This window comes from Cnephaeus nilssonii (genome assembly GCF_951640355.1).
Source record: "Cnephaeus nilssonii genome assembly, chromosome: 19".
In the NCBI taxonomy this organism is placed as follows: Eukaryota; Metazoa; Chordata; class Mammalia; order Chiroptera; family Vespertilionidae; genus Cnephaeus; species Cnephaeus nilssonii.
This window is the reverse complement of record NC_137090.1, coordinates 3,591,185-3,607,456: the sequence shown is the minus strand read 5'-3', so window position 1 is coordinate 3,607,456 and position 16,272 is coordinate 3,591,185. Positions and strand designations below refer to the sequence as shown.

Below are 16,272 nucleotides of genomic sequence, written 5' to 3'. Positions count from 1 at the left end.
GGGGCTCAGGTGAAAACCGGTCAGGATCCTCCGCGGGGCCGCGCGGCGTGGGAGGGGCCGTGGGGGCGTGGCCCGTGCCCGGGCGGCCGGAGGGAGCCGGGGGAAGGGCAGCGATGGGTTGAGGGGTGGGTGCTGGCCGCGTTTCCCTCCACCCCCCAAGTTAAGAGAAGGGCAGGGGCGGAAGGGCTGGACCAGATCCCACTGCCCTCCTCTCCTGCTCCAGATCCAGACGTTACAGGTAAAGGAAGCTGAAAGTCAAGGGGGAAAGGATCCTCCTAGGTGCCAACTTGCAACCCCGAGGTGTTGGGGTGACCCTGAAGTTGAGCAAGCCCCTGGCTGCGTCTTTCTTGGCGGTGGCTGGCAGAGGCGCGGGCCAGCAGCCGCCAGGGCCACCCCTGAGGTCCGCCCTGGGTGCAGGAGGCACACCGAGGTGGCGGCGAAGAACTGCTGTGCCCGTGGCTTAGACAAGTGTTGATGGCGGCCTCCTGGTGCCCAAGTTCTCACCTCCCGTTAGGAGAGCCGAAGCAGCCACCAGAAAACGCGGCAAAGGAAACTGTGAGCAGGAGAGGTGAAGAAAGAGAGTTTACTTCGGTGGGATTTTGTAGAAAATACATTCAGGCAGCTCCCTCCCGCAGCGCCAGGCCGAGGACTTAAGTGCCCAAACCCCGGTGGGTGTCAGAGTGCCCTCCAGTCACAGCCTGGACCTTCATAATCCGCAGCCAAGGGCAGCCAAGCTTCGGGATTCGGGGTCCCAGACATCACAGAGCCCCAGCCAAGACATGAAACAGCAACAAGGAGAGGAGGCGCCCAGGCTCCAGGGGGCCCACGCCAGGCCTGCTCCCAGCTGGCGCCTGCATGAGTCAGAGTGGCCTGGAGCCGGAGCCCGGAGGGGAGGAGGCAGGTGGGATCCTGACTCCCACTGCAGAGCCCACCCACAGGTCGAGTGCCCCACGGGGCTGGGAGGTCTGGGAGAAGGTGGCTGTGTTCCATAGATGTCCTCCCCCCCCGCCCCCCCCCCCCCCCCCCCCCGTAGAAACGAGTTTCTCCCGTGCCTAGATGGATGGGCTGGGTCCTACGCTCCTCTCCCCTGGGCACCTGTGCGCCCTCACCAGGCTGCTGCCCAACCTCTTCCCTCTGCCGCCCCATTCACTGGGCTGCGTCAGAGCGGGCCCTTCTGGGGTTGCAGAGGAGACACACGGCCACATGCTGAGCCGAGGAAGCCGCTGAGAGGGCAGCTGATGCTCAGCAACTGGCCCAGCTGTGTGCCCCTACCCACCCAGGAGGGCTGCCCGGCCCCAAAACGGAGCCATCCCCAAAACGGCTGCCTTCACCCACCTCCTCCCCTCAGCACAGCCCCCCACTTCCTGCAGGGCTACAGTATCTGCCTTCCCCGGAGCCCCTTCTGTGGCTGGTCCTGCGGGGGGGGGGGGTCAGAAAGTGACCAATTCCGCTTGGATTCCTCCCCCAGAACTAGAAGCCAAGCTGCCTGAGCCCGGCAGCTCCTGAGGACATGGAATTTGGGGAAGGCCGGCACAGCTGGTGTCCAGGGGAGGTGTAGAGAAGGGGGGGGGGGGGAAGGTAAGGAATGCGCTTTTAGCCTTAGTGTCTATTAAACAAGTTGGTGGGAACCAGAGCCTAGGGGTGGCGAGTCCCAGCCGTCAGTCAACCTAAGCTGTGGCCCCACCCAGGGTCCGAAGAGCTCTCGAGGCGGATGGGCTGAGAAGTGCCGGCAGCTGCTCCCCTTAGACCAGGGCTGGGGAACGTAAAGGCCCAAGAAATCATGGGGTCTGGCCCTGCCGAGGCATCAGGGTGAGTTAGATGTTTGACCAAACACAGCAGGCTAATGTTTAAGATGGTAATTTTGAATGGCCAGCGAATGCTGTTATAAATATCCAATGGCCCTCGGCAGGAAAAAGGGTCCCACCCCTGCCTTAGGCTGCGGGCTAGACGGAGGGGAGACTTCAAGCTCGACTGGAGTGGCTGGGGTCCCACCACACCCTCAGTGTCTGCCCCCCCTCCCCCCCGCCCCGTGTCCGCAGGAGAACGCCCTTGCCCTCCTGGTGGCATCCGAGCTGGTGGGTGGAGGCTGCGGCCTCCCGGTGCTCCGTGCTCGGACAGCTGGCCGGAGGGGGGGCCAGGCGCGCCTCTCAGTGCAGCAGAGATCGCCGATCGAGTCTTACTTTAGGAGGTGGCTCCGGGGAGAGGCCGAGGGCCACCATCCGGCCCCAGGCTGGCTAGCTGTCTGCCTTCTTCACGCGCTGGAAGAGGCTACAGAAGAGCTCGTACCAGAAGAACATGAGGCCGGTGGCGAGGGCCGCCTTCAGCAGGCTGGGGCTCAGGCCCTTGAAGAAGCCCGGCACGCCCTCCTCCCGCAGCACCTGCCTGGCGCAGTCCAGGAGGCCCTGGTAGCTTCGCACCTGGGGAGAGGGAGGTTACCCCGGGTGAGCGGAGAGGGGATTACAGCACGGATGTGGCTCTATCCTTTTGTCAATACTACGCCTAGCACATCGTAGCTCCCAATAAATATGTGCTGGGTGACGGAATGGGCGCAAAAAAGACAGAAAAAGTTAACTCCGCTCTTTCTCTTCCGAGTTGAAGGGCCTGGAACTCAGCGCTGGACAGAGCTCCTTCCCTCCGGCCCCGGCGGCTCCAGCTGCTTGTGATTCTTAAGGGCCCGGCGAGAGCTCGGACCCTCTTCCCAGAGGCACCTCTGCCCCTCCCCCCACCCCACCTGGACCCTCTTGGGCAGCAAGTGTGAACCTGGCCCTCATTAGCTCTTAGCCTGACCAGTGCCACCCTCCAGTCCAGCCTTCTCCAGGCGACCCTGCTCCCCGCAAAGGCTCCCGTAGCTCCCGATGACGATGACCATGCAGTGACCTCATGAAGAACCACGTCCAAGCTCTGAGGCCCGGCGTTCATTCGTTTGGAACTCAGCTTCCCTCTCTGCCCTGCCCTTCTCCCCCCGGGCCCCTCCCACCCACAGTGGGGGCAGGATCAGAGCTGTCGGCAGGGGACAGCTCACCTGGCCGAAGTGTGCTCGGGCCTGCTCGAACCCTCCGACCTGCAGCCGCTTCTTGAAGAGGTCCAGGGGATACGTGAGGGTCTTGCTGATGACTCCAGCGCCACTGCCACAGAGCAGGTTTTTGAGGTTCCCTGAACCAGAAAAGTGGGAATGAGGGGGGAAATGAGAAAAATGCAATTGAGGGTAGACAACAAATTCAAGATCATGAACTCTGTCCCCATGAAACAAAAACCCGCAAGCCATCCTTGCTCTCCGAGGAATTTAATCCAGGAAACAGAGAACCAGACACGGCCACTTCTGGCAAGAACGACAAGGGACCACAGATGGGGCAGGCGGTGGCAGCGTGGGTGCGAGTCACTAGTGCTCTGCCTCCCCGCTGGAGGCCACGAGGGCCTCGGGCTCTGCCTGTCACTCGCTCAGGCTCGAGGGGAACAGGATGTCCCGCCTCCTGCACATCCTTCCAAAGCAACACCAAGCAGCACACAGCCCGTCGCGGGCAGCCTGCAGGTGGCCTCGGGCGGGAGCGAAAGCCGTGAGCAGCAGCTGGAAAGGTCGCCGGTGCCACTGAGGGTGTGGCCGGAGCTGGAAGCAGAGGCCTCTGGGAGCGGCTGCGCGGCCGAGCCGGGTTCAGAGCCCTGTGCTGTCCCCGCTTCTGCCCGGAAACCTCTCCCCCCACGTGACGCAGGAGGAGACGTGCTGTCTGGGGAGTGGGGGGAGGGAGCCCTAGCTCCCCTCTGCCGGGACTGCCTCACCGTTTTTCTTTCCTTCGCCTGGCGTGGCCCACTCGTACACGCGCTTCAGGGAGTTGTAGAAGGAGAACTGGAAGCCGGCGTAGGGGAAGATGGCGATCAGGGTGGGGTTCAAGCCTTTGTAGAAGACCAAGGGGCCTTCGGTCCTGTACATGGTGGCCACGGCGGCCCGCAGGGTTTTGTACACCTGGATGCACACACGCAACTCGAGTGAGCGCGGCGCCGGTTTCGGCTCGAGAACACGGCCCACCACGTGCACGTCCCCGCTCCTACACACCCAGGAGCTTTGTTCTCCTGCCAAGAGGACACAGGACGCGCTGGACAGAATTCCAAGTGGGCTTCCCGGCGGCCCCTCCACGCTATTGACATGACTGATCCACCCCCGGGAGGGCACAGAGCGCGTGTCCTTTGGAACAGAGGACGCGACATCCACCCTCGGGTGACCGGGTACATAAGTTATGACACAGCCATTGGAAAGGACACGGGAACATGGTGTAACTGCTAAGACAGGAGGAGGCCATCTGGGTGACTGACAGGGGCTAATCCCCAAAGATCACAGCCAAGCCCAGGGGAGCAGGCAGCGCCTGTGGAGGAAACGAACACAGGCAGGGATCCCGGGCCCCAGGTGCCCAGGTCCCAGTACATGTCCCTTTCGCCCTGGCCTCACACACACACGCACACACACACGCACACACATACGCGCACACACACGCTACTACCGTATGTCCAGGAAACAGAGTATGGTGGAGGGGTCTACTTCAGGGTGTAATCCCTTGCTTTCACTCAGTAAGTTCTTCCTGAAGTCTGACCTTAATTACCCCATTTCCTCCAACCCATCCTTGTGGGAGCCAACAGCAGTCTCACAGTAACATAGCGATCGGCGATCTGACCTGGAGTCTCACGCTCCCAGGCGCCCTCCCTGCCCAGCCCCCTGTGAGGTGTGTCCCGATTCCCACCTGGAGGCGCTGGCTCCCCCGTGAGGCCTGAGCACGCTGCCAGGTCTCACAAAGGGACTGCCGGGGAGACTGAAAACCCCGCCTCTCCCAGCTCTGTTCCCTCTCAGGAAAAGAGCCCCAACCCCTGGGCCACCTTCGGTTACTCGGGCGCCCCTCCTCTGGCCGGGCCACTTACCTTGGGCTCGCCCTGAGCTGCAAAGCGGGTGCGCAGGACGTCCACGGGGTGCACGGTGAGGGTGGCCATGCAGGCAGACAGGCCGCCACACACGAAGTGCACGGAGAAGTCGCGGGCATCGTGCACGCCGGCTCTGTGCACCAGCTCGGTCAGCATTTCAAACGACAGGAACTGCAAGAGCACATGAGAAGGCCGCTGACAAGCACCCAAACAGACCACCTATGACCCGTGACCCATGACCCAGGTGGGGCCCAGTCCTAGGGACAAGGAGAGAGTCCTCCTGAGCAGTGACAATACATAGACATGATTTTGTGCAGCTCAGATGCCATGTTAGACTCTACTGGAGTTGAGCCAAGTACTCAAAAAGGTTAAGAACATAGGAGAGAAAACTTTTATGTCAGAAAAATTCTAGCCCAGCTGGCGTGGCTCAGGGGTTGAGCGTTGACCTATGAACCAGGAGATCACAGTCGATTCTAGGTCAGGGCACGTGCCCTGGTTGAGGGCTCGATCCCCAGTGGGGGGTGTACAGGAGGCAGCCGATCAATGATTCTCTCATCATCATTGATGTTTCCATCTCTCTCTCCCTCTCCCTTCCTCTCTGAAATCAATAATAAAGATATGTTTAAAAAGAAAATTCTGCTCATTAACTTAGTTTCCTGAAACCTGAGAAAAGGTGGCCAGTGTGAGAGCCTCGGCAGGGGACCTGAGAAGCATCCCGCCCGGAGCAAGGCTTCTGCTGGGAGAATTCCACATGCTCCATATGCCACATGCTCCCTGCCTCCGCTCAGGTCGCCCTCCAGCCGTTGGAGACGGCTCGGGGTCCTAGAGCCCAGGGGCTGTGCTGACTCACACGCGGCAGCACCGGTGCCAGGCGCGCCGATGGGACAGCCACGACATGCGCAGGTGTGATGTCCTAGGAGGGCAGGCCGCGACTACTCTAGCGCTAGTTCTCCAGGTGGGAATCCTGGCTCTTCCACTTCCTAAAACGATTGTTTAAATATATTTTGTATTGATTTTTACAGAGAGGAAGAGAGAGGGACAGAGAGTTAGAAACACCAATGAGAACGCAACATCCACCAGCTGTCTTCTGCACGTCCCCTACTGGGGATTGAGCCTGCAACCAAGGTACATGCCCTTGACCGGAAGTGAACCCGGGACCCTTCAGTCCATGGGCCGACGCTCTATCCACTGAGCCAAACCAGTTAGGCCACTTTCTAGCTACTGACTTTGGGTTAATTATTTAAGCTCTCTCTGCCTCAGTCTTCTTGTCTGTAAAATAGGGATGACAACAGAACCTATCTCAGGAGGTAACAGTGAAATGGTTAAAACAGGGCCTGGCCCACAGTGAGCCCTGGGCGGGGGCTCTACCCCACGTGTCACGTCCTCGGAGATAAACCGGCCCTCAGCTGAGGGATGAACAAGCCCCACCGCTTACAGCTCGCTTAACCTCTCCGATCCACGCGTCGCTTGCTCTTACCCTCCTCACAATGCTGCTGGGGAGTTCAAAGGAAGCACAGATGTGGAAATGCAATTTTGAAAAATGAAAAGCATTGTGTCACCATTTGCCAAGTCCCATTGGGAGTGTGATGTCCAGGTCGCCTCCCAGGCGCTACCCCTAATGTTCGGTGGGTGCTCAGTCTCTGGGGTGGGGGCCGTGGGGGAGGGAAGGCTACGGTACAGCTCAGTCTGACTCAGTCAATCTGTCAGGTAGGTTCCCGGTGAGCCACGTGAGAAGTGTGATGACCGCCTCCTGCTGCCCGACCCCACGTCCTTGTGCTGCTCCGTTGAGCAACCCGACCCCAGGGGCCTGGCGGCGCCCCGCACCTACTTGGACAGCTCCGTAGCCGATGGAGAGGAGCTGGGCGGGAATGTGTCCCTTCCAGAAGGCGGTCGGGCCCTCCTCCCGCAGGATCTGTCTCCCGGCCTGCAGGATCCCATGGTACTTGGCGTTGGGGTCGCTGCGAGACAGGCGCTCAATCTGAAGCTGGCAACGAAAACGGAAAGGTCAGGACAGGAGCGGCGGGGCTGGATGAGAAGGCGAGATTTCAGTGAAGGCAACGTTCTCCACAAAACGCCAGGCTTTCAGCCACTGCTTTGGCATGAAAGAGTGAACGTGTCCTCCAGTCCGCCCCTCACGTGGAAAGAGGGGGAAGGGTACCTGGAAACGGATCTTGATGACGTCCAAGGGGCTGATCAGCGCCCGAGTGACAAGTCCAGACACAGACCCGGCCGCTGCCACCTCGAACTTGGAGATACTCCTGTCATCTGCTTTGGGGTCATAGCCGACCATCCCTGCCTCTGGCCCATCCAATGTCCATCAGCTTCAAGCTAAATGCGAAAAACAGGAGGAAACACCAGATCGAGTTCTCCGGGTCTCTGCTCACACATCACCCCCTCCGAGCAGCCCTCCCTGACCAGCCGTCTGAAACAGCGCCAGCCTGGAACGCAGCACAGAACAGAGAGAATATCATTATAGGTCTGGATTTCTGCCCTGCTTAGATTTTAAAAGTTTAAGCATCGATTGCCAATTCCAGTTGATGTGAACCAAACTGTCCCTGGTTGAGAACCGTGGTTGGAGAGGGGTTTTCCACAATAGCACGAGTGTACAATGGCATGCAGTGCATCACTGTGTGTAAAATTAGGTATAACACAAACGCTTATCCATAGAGAGGTGGATAAATACACAGAGTCACATCCATGTGGTGCATACTATACAGCCATTAAAAAGAATGAACCAGCCCTAGCCGGTTTGGCTCAGTGGATAGAGCGTCAGCCTGAGGACTGAAGGGTCCCGGGTTCGATTCTGGTCAAGGGCACATGCCTGGGTTGTGGGCTCGATCCCCAGTGGGGGGCGTGCAGAAAGCAGCCGATCAATGATTCTCTGAGCATTGATGTTTCTCTCTCTCTCTCCCTCTCTTTTCCTCTCTGAAATCAATAAAAAAAATATATATATATATTTTAAATATATTTTATTGATTTTTTACAGAGAGGAAGGGAGAGGGATAGAGAGTTAGAAACATCGATGAGAGAGAAACATCGACCAGCTGCCTCCTGCACATCCCCCACTGGGGACGTGCCCGCAACCAATGCACATGCCCTTGACCGGAATCGAACCCGGGACCCTTCAGTCCGCAGGCCGACGCTCTATCCACTGAGCCAAACCGGTTTCGGCATATATATATATATTTTTTAAAAGAATGAACCAGCGCTATACACACGGAAAAGATGTCCACGATAGATTGAAACACAAAAGAAAAAGCAGGTTTCAGAACAGTGTGTCTAGTGTAACCCCATCTTTGCAAAAGAAAAACAGCAGGACCTAAATACACTTTGTTCAGTTGTATAACGCATGGGGGAAAGTCTGTGACAACACCCCCCCCCCCCAGTTGGTCAAGTTACCTTTGGGGGAAGGGTTGGCAAGGGAAGAGGGAAAGAGAGAGAGGGGGGAGAGATCTGTGTGAGAGTGAAACATCAATCAGCTGCCTCCTGCTCGTCCCCCCACCTGGGAGCAAGCCAGAAACCCAGGCTTGAGCCCAGACCGGGAACGGAAACGGCAACCTGCTGGTATATGGGTGGACACCCACCAACTGAGCCACACCAGCCAGTGCCCACCATGGATTCCTTTTCTCCTCTCACCCGCCCCGGACTCTGTCCCCACCACTCCCTCAGCCCCGAGCCCTCACTTTTCTGAAAATACCAAAGTAATGCTCCAATCCACCCTCAAAACCAGCACGAGATTTCCACGGAGCTCTATCAGCAAAGTATTAAAATGACATTTTATTAAAATGTCAATGATGTGAACCCCCCAAGCCCTGCCAGGAATGTGCCCATTTCTTGGAACCTTTTCTGATCCCCTCGAAGGAGGACACCTGGCCTTCCCCATCCCCTTCTCTGTAGCATGAACTCGAGCTGTTTTTCCCAGGCTCCTGTGAGGAGCCCTTTAAACACAGAGAGCTGAAAACAGGTCACAGCAGTTCAGAGAGGGAGGGAGACGGAGGGAGAGCCTCTCGGGCTCCCAGGGACTGCGAGGTCCCAGGCTGTGGGGGAAGGAGGTATTTCCGTAACTCAGCAGCTCTGCATAGCTGGACCGCACCTTGGATCTCAGCGCCCAACTCATCTCTGCCTCTCCCAGGGACCCTGGGCAGGTTTATTTAGCCTGGGCTCGGTTTTCCCTTCCGGAAAGTGGGAATGACGCCTGCCCTGCCTAGCCCAGGTCGCTGCCATAGGTGACAAGCTTTGTAAAAGTGGTAAAAGGCTCAGACACCTGCAAGGGCTGGTTAAATAGAGTCCTGTGGTGGCCTCACTTTTTCTGCTGTTCAAAATTTCCTTCTTGTACCAATAATCTAAAGAGACAAAATAAAAATGAAATGTGATTATATGTTTGGTACATATAACACAGCACTCAGAAGATGGGGGGGCCTATGGGGTGAGTGGCAGGGCGGGTGGGGTGTGTGTCCGCCTGAGCCGCCCCCTCCTCTTCCTGCGGAAGCCCCAGGTGTCCGGGTCTGCAGCTGCCGCGAGGTCTGCCCATGTGTTCGGCTAAGGCTCTCTGCTGATGTACCCGCGTGCAGACACAGGGGTCTAGGGGTGCTTCGGGGCGTGTTTTTGCTCCCCGAGTCCGAGATGATGCCCGCGAGGTGGGCACCCGCGTGTACAGGTGCCCGGGTGTGTGTGTGGTTTTGCCTCCTGCATCCCTGACGAGGCTTCTCAGGTCAGGCATAACACACGTGCGTCCAGTCCCCGCCCCCGCGTGAATACCTGCGCATGTGTGCTCCCTCCGGGGAGCGACGGTGCAGGTGTCCGAACGGGCGGCGAGACGCGCGGAGGTAGAGGTCACTCACTCCGCTCGGAGGGCACCGCCCGGCTCTACTAGCTCCGCTCTCCCTCCTTCCTCACGCAGTCTTAACAGCAAAAGTCAACTGCGCCCGGCAGTAAATGACGGGCGCCTGGGCCAATCACCGCGCAGCTTCCGACAGACTTTGGGCCAATGTTTGGACAGTCGTCATCTGGCTAACACCGCCCACAAGGTGTCACTGGGTAATGTAGTCCTTCGCTACCAAGGCTTCCCCCCCCTTGCGAGGCGCAGAGCCTCCTGGGAGATGTAGTCCTGCAGAGCGCGCGTGCGCGGATGTTACTCAAGCATCGGAAGGAAGCGGGTTCCGAAGTCAGGCCCCCCGAAGTCGCTGTGCTAAGTACGGCGGTGGCTCAATCAGCCTGCAGGCGGGTGGAAGGTTAGGGGGCGCTGAACTTGACCCGCTTGGAAAAGATGGCGGGAAGCTAAGCAAAAACCTGGAGGAGAAGGAGGAGAGAATAGGTGGGTTTTTAAGACCGGGAAGAGGACGGCAAAAATAGAGGTTTTGTTTTCCCCTAGGGTTTATTACGAGTATATTCTCATTATAAAACTATATGGACACATTACAGAAGATGTAGAAATGAAGAGGGAAATGACTCATCCTACCGCTCTCAAGCAAGTAACGTCAGCGTTTTGCAAGACAGTATTTCTTACTGATTTTTAAATTGCATTTTTCACATTAGTGCAATCATTTTGACGCACAATTTTAAAACATTTTATTGCACAATATAAAACATTGCATACAGGTACGAAAGTAGAGAAAATAGCCTAATGAACCATCATATAGTCATTACTCAACAATTAACCAACTCAGGGTCAATCTTGTTTCCTCCGTACCTCTACCTACCTCACTTCTCCCCTCCAACATTATTTTGAAGTAAATATTAGACATCCTATTATTCCACCAGTAAACATTTCAGAATGTATCTTTAAAAGACAAACAGCCACCAAACTATCACCCGCCCCCCCCACCCAAAAAAAATCTATTTCCTAATATCAATTAGTGTTTAAATTTTCCTGACTGGCCTATACATGTCATTTAAAAAAAATGTTTGGCCCTGACCGGTGTGGCTCAGTAGATAGAGCATCGGCCTGCAGACTGAAGGATCCCAGGTTCGATTCAGGTCAAGGACATGTACCTTGGTTGCGGGCACATCCCCAGTAGGGAGTGTGCAGGAGGCAGTTGATGGATGTTTCTCTCTCATCGATGTTTCTAACTCTATCCCTCTCCCTTCCTCTCTGTAAAAATCAATATTTATTTGATTTAAATATATATATATTTTAAAAAGTTTGTCTGAATTGAGATCCAGACCATACATTGCAACTTAAGTCTTTTTAAATCTGTTTTCTCTCTTCCTCTTTTTCACTTTCAATTTTTTTTATTTCCATCTCATTTCCCCCTTTTCCTTTCTCTCTCTCTCTCTTTTAAATAGGTAGTTTGTCTTGTAGAGTTTTCCTCAGTCTATATCTTGCTAGTGGCATCCCCACGGCGGTTTTTATTCCCAATTTATATATATATATATATATATATATATATATATATATATATATATATTCTTATTGATTTCAGAGAGAAAGGGAAAGGGAGATAGAGATAGAAACATCAATGAGAGAGACACATCAATTGGTTGCCTCCTGTATGCACCCCGACTAGGGATGGGGATCAAGCCTGCAACCGAGGTATGTACCCTTGACCAGAATCAAACCCGGGACCCTTCAGTCTGCAGGCTGACGCTCTACCCACTGAGCCAAACCGGCCAGGGCCCTTGGCGTTGTTTTAACACCTTCCCCTGCCCTCCCGTGTTCTCTGCATATTGGTGGCTCCATCTAAAAGGTCAGGTCGGTTTGACTGTTTTTACAAGACTCCTTTTGTGGTATTGTGTGCTCCCGTGAGCAGGATCCTAATACCTGCATGTTTCTCACTTTGCAATGTTTTCAGCCATTGGTGACCTTGGCCTTGCTAAGGGGTTGTAAATGATGATACCATCTTAGCTTTATTAGCTGAAATACCTGTGAAGAGGAACATTCCCTTCATTGGCTAACTGATTACACGAAGTACACTTCATATAAGAAAGACATGTTGGTGCATAATTCTTTCCCTTTAGCAATTTAAAAATAATTGGGACCCTCGTATGTTCAAAGGATATTGATCAATGAGGTTTATTAATATTATTATGAACACACATGGATCTACACCTTTTTTTAAAAAAAAAAATTGATTTCAGAGAGGGAGGGAGAGGGAAAGAGAGATAGAAACATCAATGAGGAGATAGAATCATTGATTGGCTGCCTCCTGCATGTCCCCTACTGGGTATTGAGCCCACAACCCGGGCATGTGCCCTTGACCAGAATTGAACCCGGACTCTTCAGTCCACAGGCCGATGCTCTATCCACTGAGCCAAACCAGCCAGGGCTATTTGTTCTTTTTCAATCCACTGTAGTTATTATCCTAATTGATGCTCCCATTTCCCCACCTTTGGCCAGTGGGTCCTATTCACGTTGACACATGAATCCTTTTGACAAAATGACTAGTTTGCTTGCTTTCTGGTCTGACAAGATGTTCTCGGCTCATTACAATTTTTAAACCAGGTCCACTGAGATATAGTGGACATACAGTTGACTGCATGTATTCAGAGTGAGCAGTTGTATGTTTTGGCGTGTGGTGTACATCACCACAAGGTAGTGAGCATACATCCAGGCTCCCAGAAGATTCCTCATGCCCCTGTGCTGTCCCCCCCTCTTGCCCTCTCTTCTCCCTCCCCCTTCCCCAAGCAATCTCTGCTCTGCTCTCAGTCATTATGGGTTAGTTTGCATTTTATAGAATTTTAGATAAAAGGAATCATACACGATGCCCTTGATGCCTGGCTTCTTTCCCTCAGCATAACGATCAATAAATTTTTTTTAAAAGTGAAGGTGGTCCACAGTGAACAGCACCTGGAACCGAAATTTAATTTCCTGAAAAGTGTCCCCACCGTGCCCTTCGGTGCTCCCTTGTTCTGGGTCATTTCTGCTGTCGCCCTGCTTGAAGACGGCCTTGTTTCCCCAGCCTTTGTGCTCGACCCCTATTTCCCATTAGTTTCGTGGGCTGACCACTAACCTCTCTCTTCAGCTATAGAAATCGTTGGGTCTGTTTTGTTCTCCTGGCCCAGAACAAGCCCACCTTTTAGAATAGGCTCCCCAATGACCATTCAACAGAGGAGCCAGCAGGACTTCCGGCTGCAGGCTGATTGTAGAGTGAGTTAGACTCAGAGGGCCACAGACCCTCCGAGCTGGGAAGACTTGTGGCCAGGGCCCAGGGCCCAGGGCCCAGAGCGACTAGGCCAGTGATGGGCAACCTTTTGAGCTTGGTGTGTCAAACTTCGCCAAAAAACTGAGCATAACTCGGGTGGTGTGTCACTTTGAGGAAAAAACATTATTTCGCAAATGTTTCATCCTCAGGAGCAGCAAATGTTTCATCCTCGGCATGCAGCCGCGTGTCATCAGAAATGGCTACGCGTGTCAGTGCTGACACGCGTGTCATAGGTTCGCCATCACTGGACTAGGCGATGCGTCCAAGGTCCCCATGGTGAGATGGCAAATTGGTGGCCGAGCTGAGAGGAGATTAATGGCAGGTGCCCGTTTTCCTGGGCTTACCCCTGGCTCTAGTTTTTGCATATTTGAAATCTGGTCATTTCATCTTAAGTTAAATATTCTAAGCAAATCATATCATGTGAAAAGAGAAACAGGAAAATAACGGTTCCTGTCAGGTTAGGGAAGTGAATCGTCCTGTGACCTCATCAACATTTACCCTAAACAGACCTATTAAAAGCTCCTTTGGACTTCCCCCACCTCCTCGCTCCTCGGGGGAGTAAATACCTCGTGGCCTTGACAAACAGAGTTGGCCTTCATCAGCTGCCCAAGGCGATGATCTTTGCCAGCAGAGGCAGGAGAATCTCTTGCTGCCTGAGTGGGTGGTCAGCCTTGCCACCCGGAAGAGGCCCGAGAGCCAGGAGGGGACTTGCTGTGGCTCTTGGGCAAGACACTGTTTCTCTGGGCTGCAGCTTCTCCATCTGTAAAGTAAAAGGTTGAATGACAGGGTGTCCATCTGTAAAGATAAAGGGCTGAACGACAGGGTGTCCATGCCTTGCTGCCTCTGTCCCTCCACAGGTATGTTTTTAGTAAGCATCGCAAGGGTTCTCAAATGCAGGTTAGGCCCAGCTGGCGTGGCTCAGTGGTTGAGCGTCAACCTATGAACCAGGAGGTCACGGTTTGATTCCTGGTCAAGGCATATGCCAGTTGTGGGCTTGATCCCCAGTAGGGAGCGTGCATGCAGGAGACAGCTGATCGATGATTCTCTCCCATCACTGATGTTTCTATCTCTCCCCCTCCCTTCCTCTCTGAAATCAATAAAAGTCTATTTAATAAAAATAAAAATGCAGCCCTAGCTGGTTTGGCTCACTGAGGGGTCCCAGGTTCGATTCCGGTCAGGGGCATGTACCTTGGTTGCATGCACATTCCCAGTGGAGGGTGTGCAGGAGGCAGCTGATCGATGTTTCTAGCTCTCTGCCCCTCTCCCTTTCTCTCTGTAAAAAAATCAATAAAAATATATTTTAAAAAATAAAATAAAATAAAAATGCAGGTTAGCCCTCATCCTGACCAAACAGGTCTGGTGTGTGGCCTGGGAATAAGAATGTTTCCTGTTCGGAAAGACGCTGAGTTGGGATACAGTCTCAGCCGGTCATCCTAGGCTGCCCTGTTTCTCTCTCCTTTCTGGTGACTCAGGATGAGATGAAGGATCTCTGTTTCCCATCATGTGTTGAGGGTCTGTGCGCCCAGACAGTTTTAGATGCTAGGGATATAGCAATGAACAAATTAGGAATTCTCTCCTGTTGGAGCTGACTTCCTTCACTTAGTAATAGGTATCAAAGCTTCCTCCATCTTTCCGTGGCTCAATAGTTCATATCTCTTTAGTGCTGAGTCATCGTCCACTGTCTGGAGGTATCGCACAGTTTGTTTACCCATCACCTACTGAAGGGCATCTCGGGTGCTTCCACTTTGTAGCAATGATGGATAAAGCTGCTCTAAATACCCATGTGCAGGTTTTTGTGTGCACATAGTTTCCATCACTCTTACTTACTATTTTATTTTGAAACTCTAGGGCTCTAAGTTAGAGAAAATCATGAAAAACCAACAATTGTTGGAGGATTCTGGAGAAGTCCTGACGAGCTGCAGGCACCAAAGATAGAGGCTCCTCTGATCCAGTTCCTTTTGTGGTTCTTTCAGATTAACTCAGCAAATGACTCAAACATCAGGAAACTAACCAAGAAAAGAAGAAAAGAGAGGATTTGCTGTCCAGTAACTTTCAAAAGCTGATTTCGTATGCATTTCAACTTTCTTCTGTTGCTCTCCTCGGCAGAGCCAAACGCCAGGAGGCTATCGAGGGTCGATGTCAGCCCAAACCGAAAGGTTTCCAAGTTCGCTAGAGGGGTCTCCAGGCCTCCAGCCTTCCGGTGTTCAGCATTTGGTTCTCTCTGACCAAATCGTCCACCTCACCCATCACCCATTTCTGAGCTTTCCTGAGAAGGCGTTTCCTGCTGTGTCTCAGCGGAGCCCGTCTTCACTCACCCCAAATGCACAGAGGGAGAGAGTGGGTGCAGCCGTATCACGAAGGAAGCGTTGGCGTGCCCCTGTCAACCACAGTCCACGCCTTCCCCCACGACTTTGGTCCCACCAGAATCGAGGATGACGACTTCTGGGAACCTCAAATCTGCTTGCTAAGTTGAACAATAAAAAGATGAGTAACCCAATGAACAAACTAGGTGAGATACCTGAACAAACATTTCACAAGGAAAGATACAGACGGACAATAAGCAACTGAACACCATTAGTCAAAAGGAAATGCAAATTAAAACCACGATGAGACACCACCATGCATACCCACCAGATGGCTAAAATTCAAAAGACTGACATCACCAAATGGCGGCAAAGCTGTGGAGCAACTGGAACTCACACAGTGCCGGTGGGAGTGTAAAACGGTACAAACGCGTGGGAAAAGGTCAGGCGGTTTCTTATGAAGTTAAACATCTACACACCCATGGATCCAAGAGAACTGAAAACAGGTTTACAAACAGATATGAATAAGCACGTTCATTGCAGCCCACGCTGGAAAGAGCTTCGCTGTTCACCAGCAGAGTACCACGCGATGTCATATATCCACACGATGGACCACGACTCAGTGATGGAAAGTCAAGAACCACTGGAACATGCCACAACATGGATGTCTCAAAAACGTCCATGTCTTTTGCCCTGTTACATCCTGCTCCGTTCCTCCAGCCTCCGAGAGCAGGACTGGGTCGCCCAGTGCTTGGAGCTGAAGAGGGTAACGTGGTGATAGGAACCACATGGCAGCCCGCACGGTATTGGTCTCATGAGAGAAAGTCCATGTGCTCCTGCCCCCAGGCCCTCCAGGCTCAGCCTCCGCCTCAGCCATTCCCCCAGAACCGTGGTCGGCAAACGGCGGCTCGTGAGCCACATGTGGC

At 53.8% G+C, this 16,272-nt stretch overlaps 1 protein-coding gene across 3 annotated transcripts; it reads right to left on the bottom strand.

Moving 5' to 3' along the window:
* Positions 1-42: 42 nt before the first annotated feature.
* On the bottom strand, positions 43-9,813 carry SLC25A19 (solute carrier family 25 member 19). Of its 3 annotated transcripts, none has more exons than XM_079797313.1 (8): positions 9,661-9,813; positions 9,167-9,245; positions 7,061-7,230; positions 6,731-6,886; positions 4,903-5,073; positions 3,775-3,958; positions 3,023-3,153; positions 43-2,417 (listed from the first exon to the last, which is right to left on the bottom strand). In XM_079797313.1, the coding sequence occupies exons 3-8, from the start codon at positions 7,190-7,192 to the stop codon at positions 2,235-2,237; spliced, it is 957 nt and encodes a 318-aa protein (XP_079653439.1). In that variant the 5' UTR covers positions 7,193-7,230; positions 9,167-9,245; positions 9,661-9,813; the 3' UTR covers positions 43-2,234. The 3 variants fall into 3 exon arrangements, with proteins under 3 accessions (XP_079653439.1, XP_079653440.1, XP_079653438.1); XM_079797314.1 differs by having other exon boundaries at positions 9,207-9,245; XM_079797312.1 differs by lacking the exon at positions 9,167-9,245.
* Between the last annotated feature and the right edge of the window lie 6,459 nt (positions 9,814-16,272).

Coding starts and splice junctions, on each gene's coding strand:
- SLC25A19 (XM_079797313.1), bottom strand. CDS start 7,192: ATGGTCGGCTATGACCCCAAAGCAGATGACAGGAGTATCTCCAAGTTC. Junction 5,074..6,730: donor TCGGCTACGGAGCTGTCCAA/GTAGGTGCGGGG, acceptor GTGCTCTTGCAG/TTCCTGTCGTTTGAAATGCT. Junction 3,154..3,774: donor AGGCGAAGGAAAGAAAAACG/GTGAGGCAGTCC, acceptor TTTCTGGTTCAG/GGAACCTCAAAAACCTGCTC.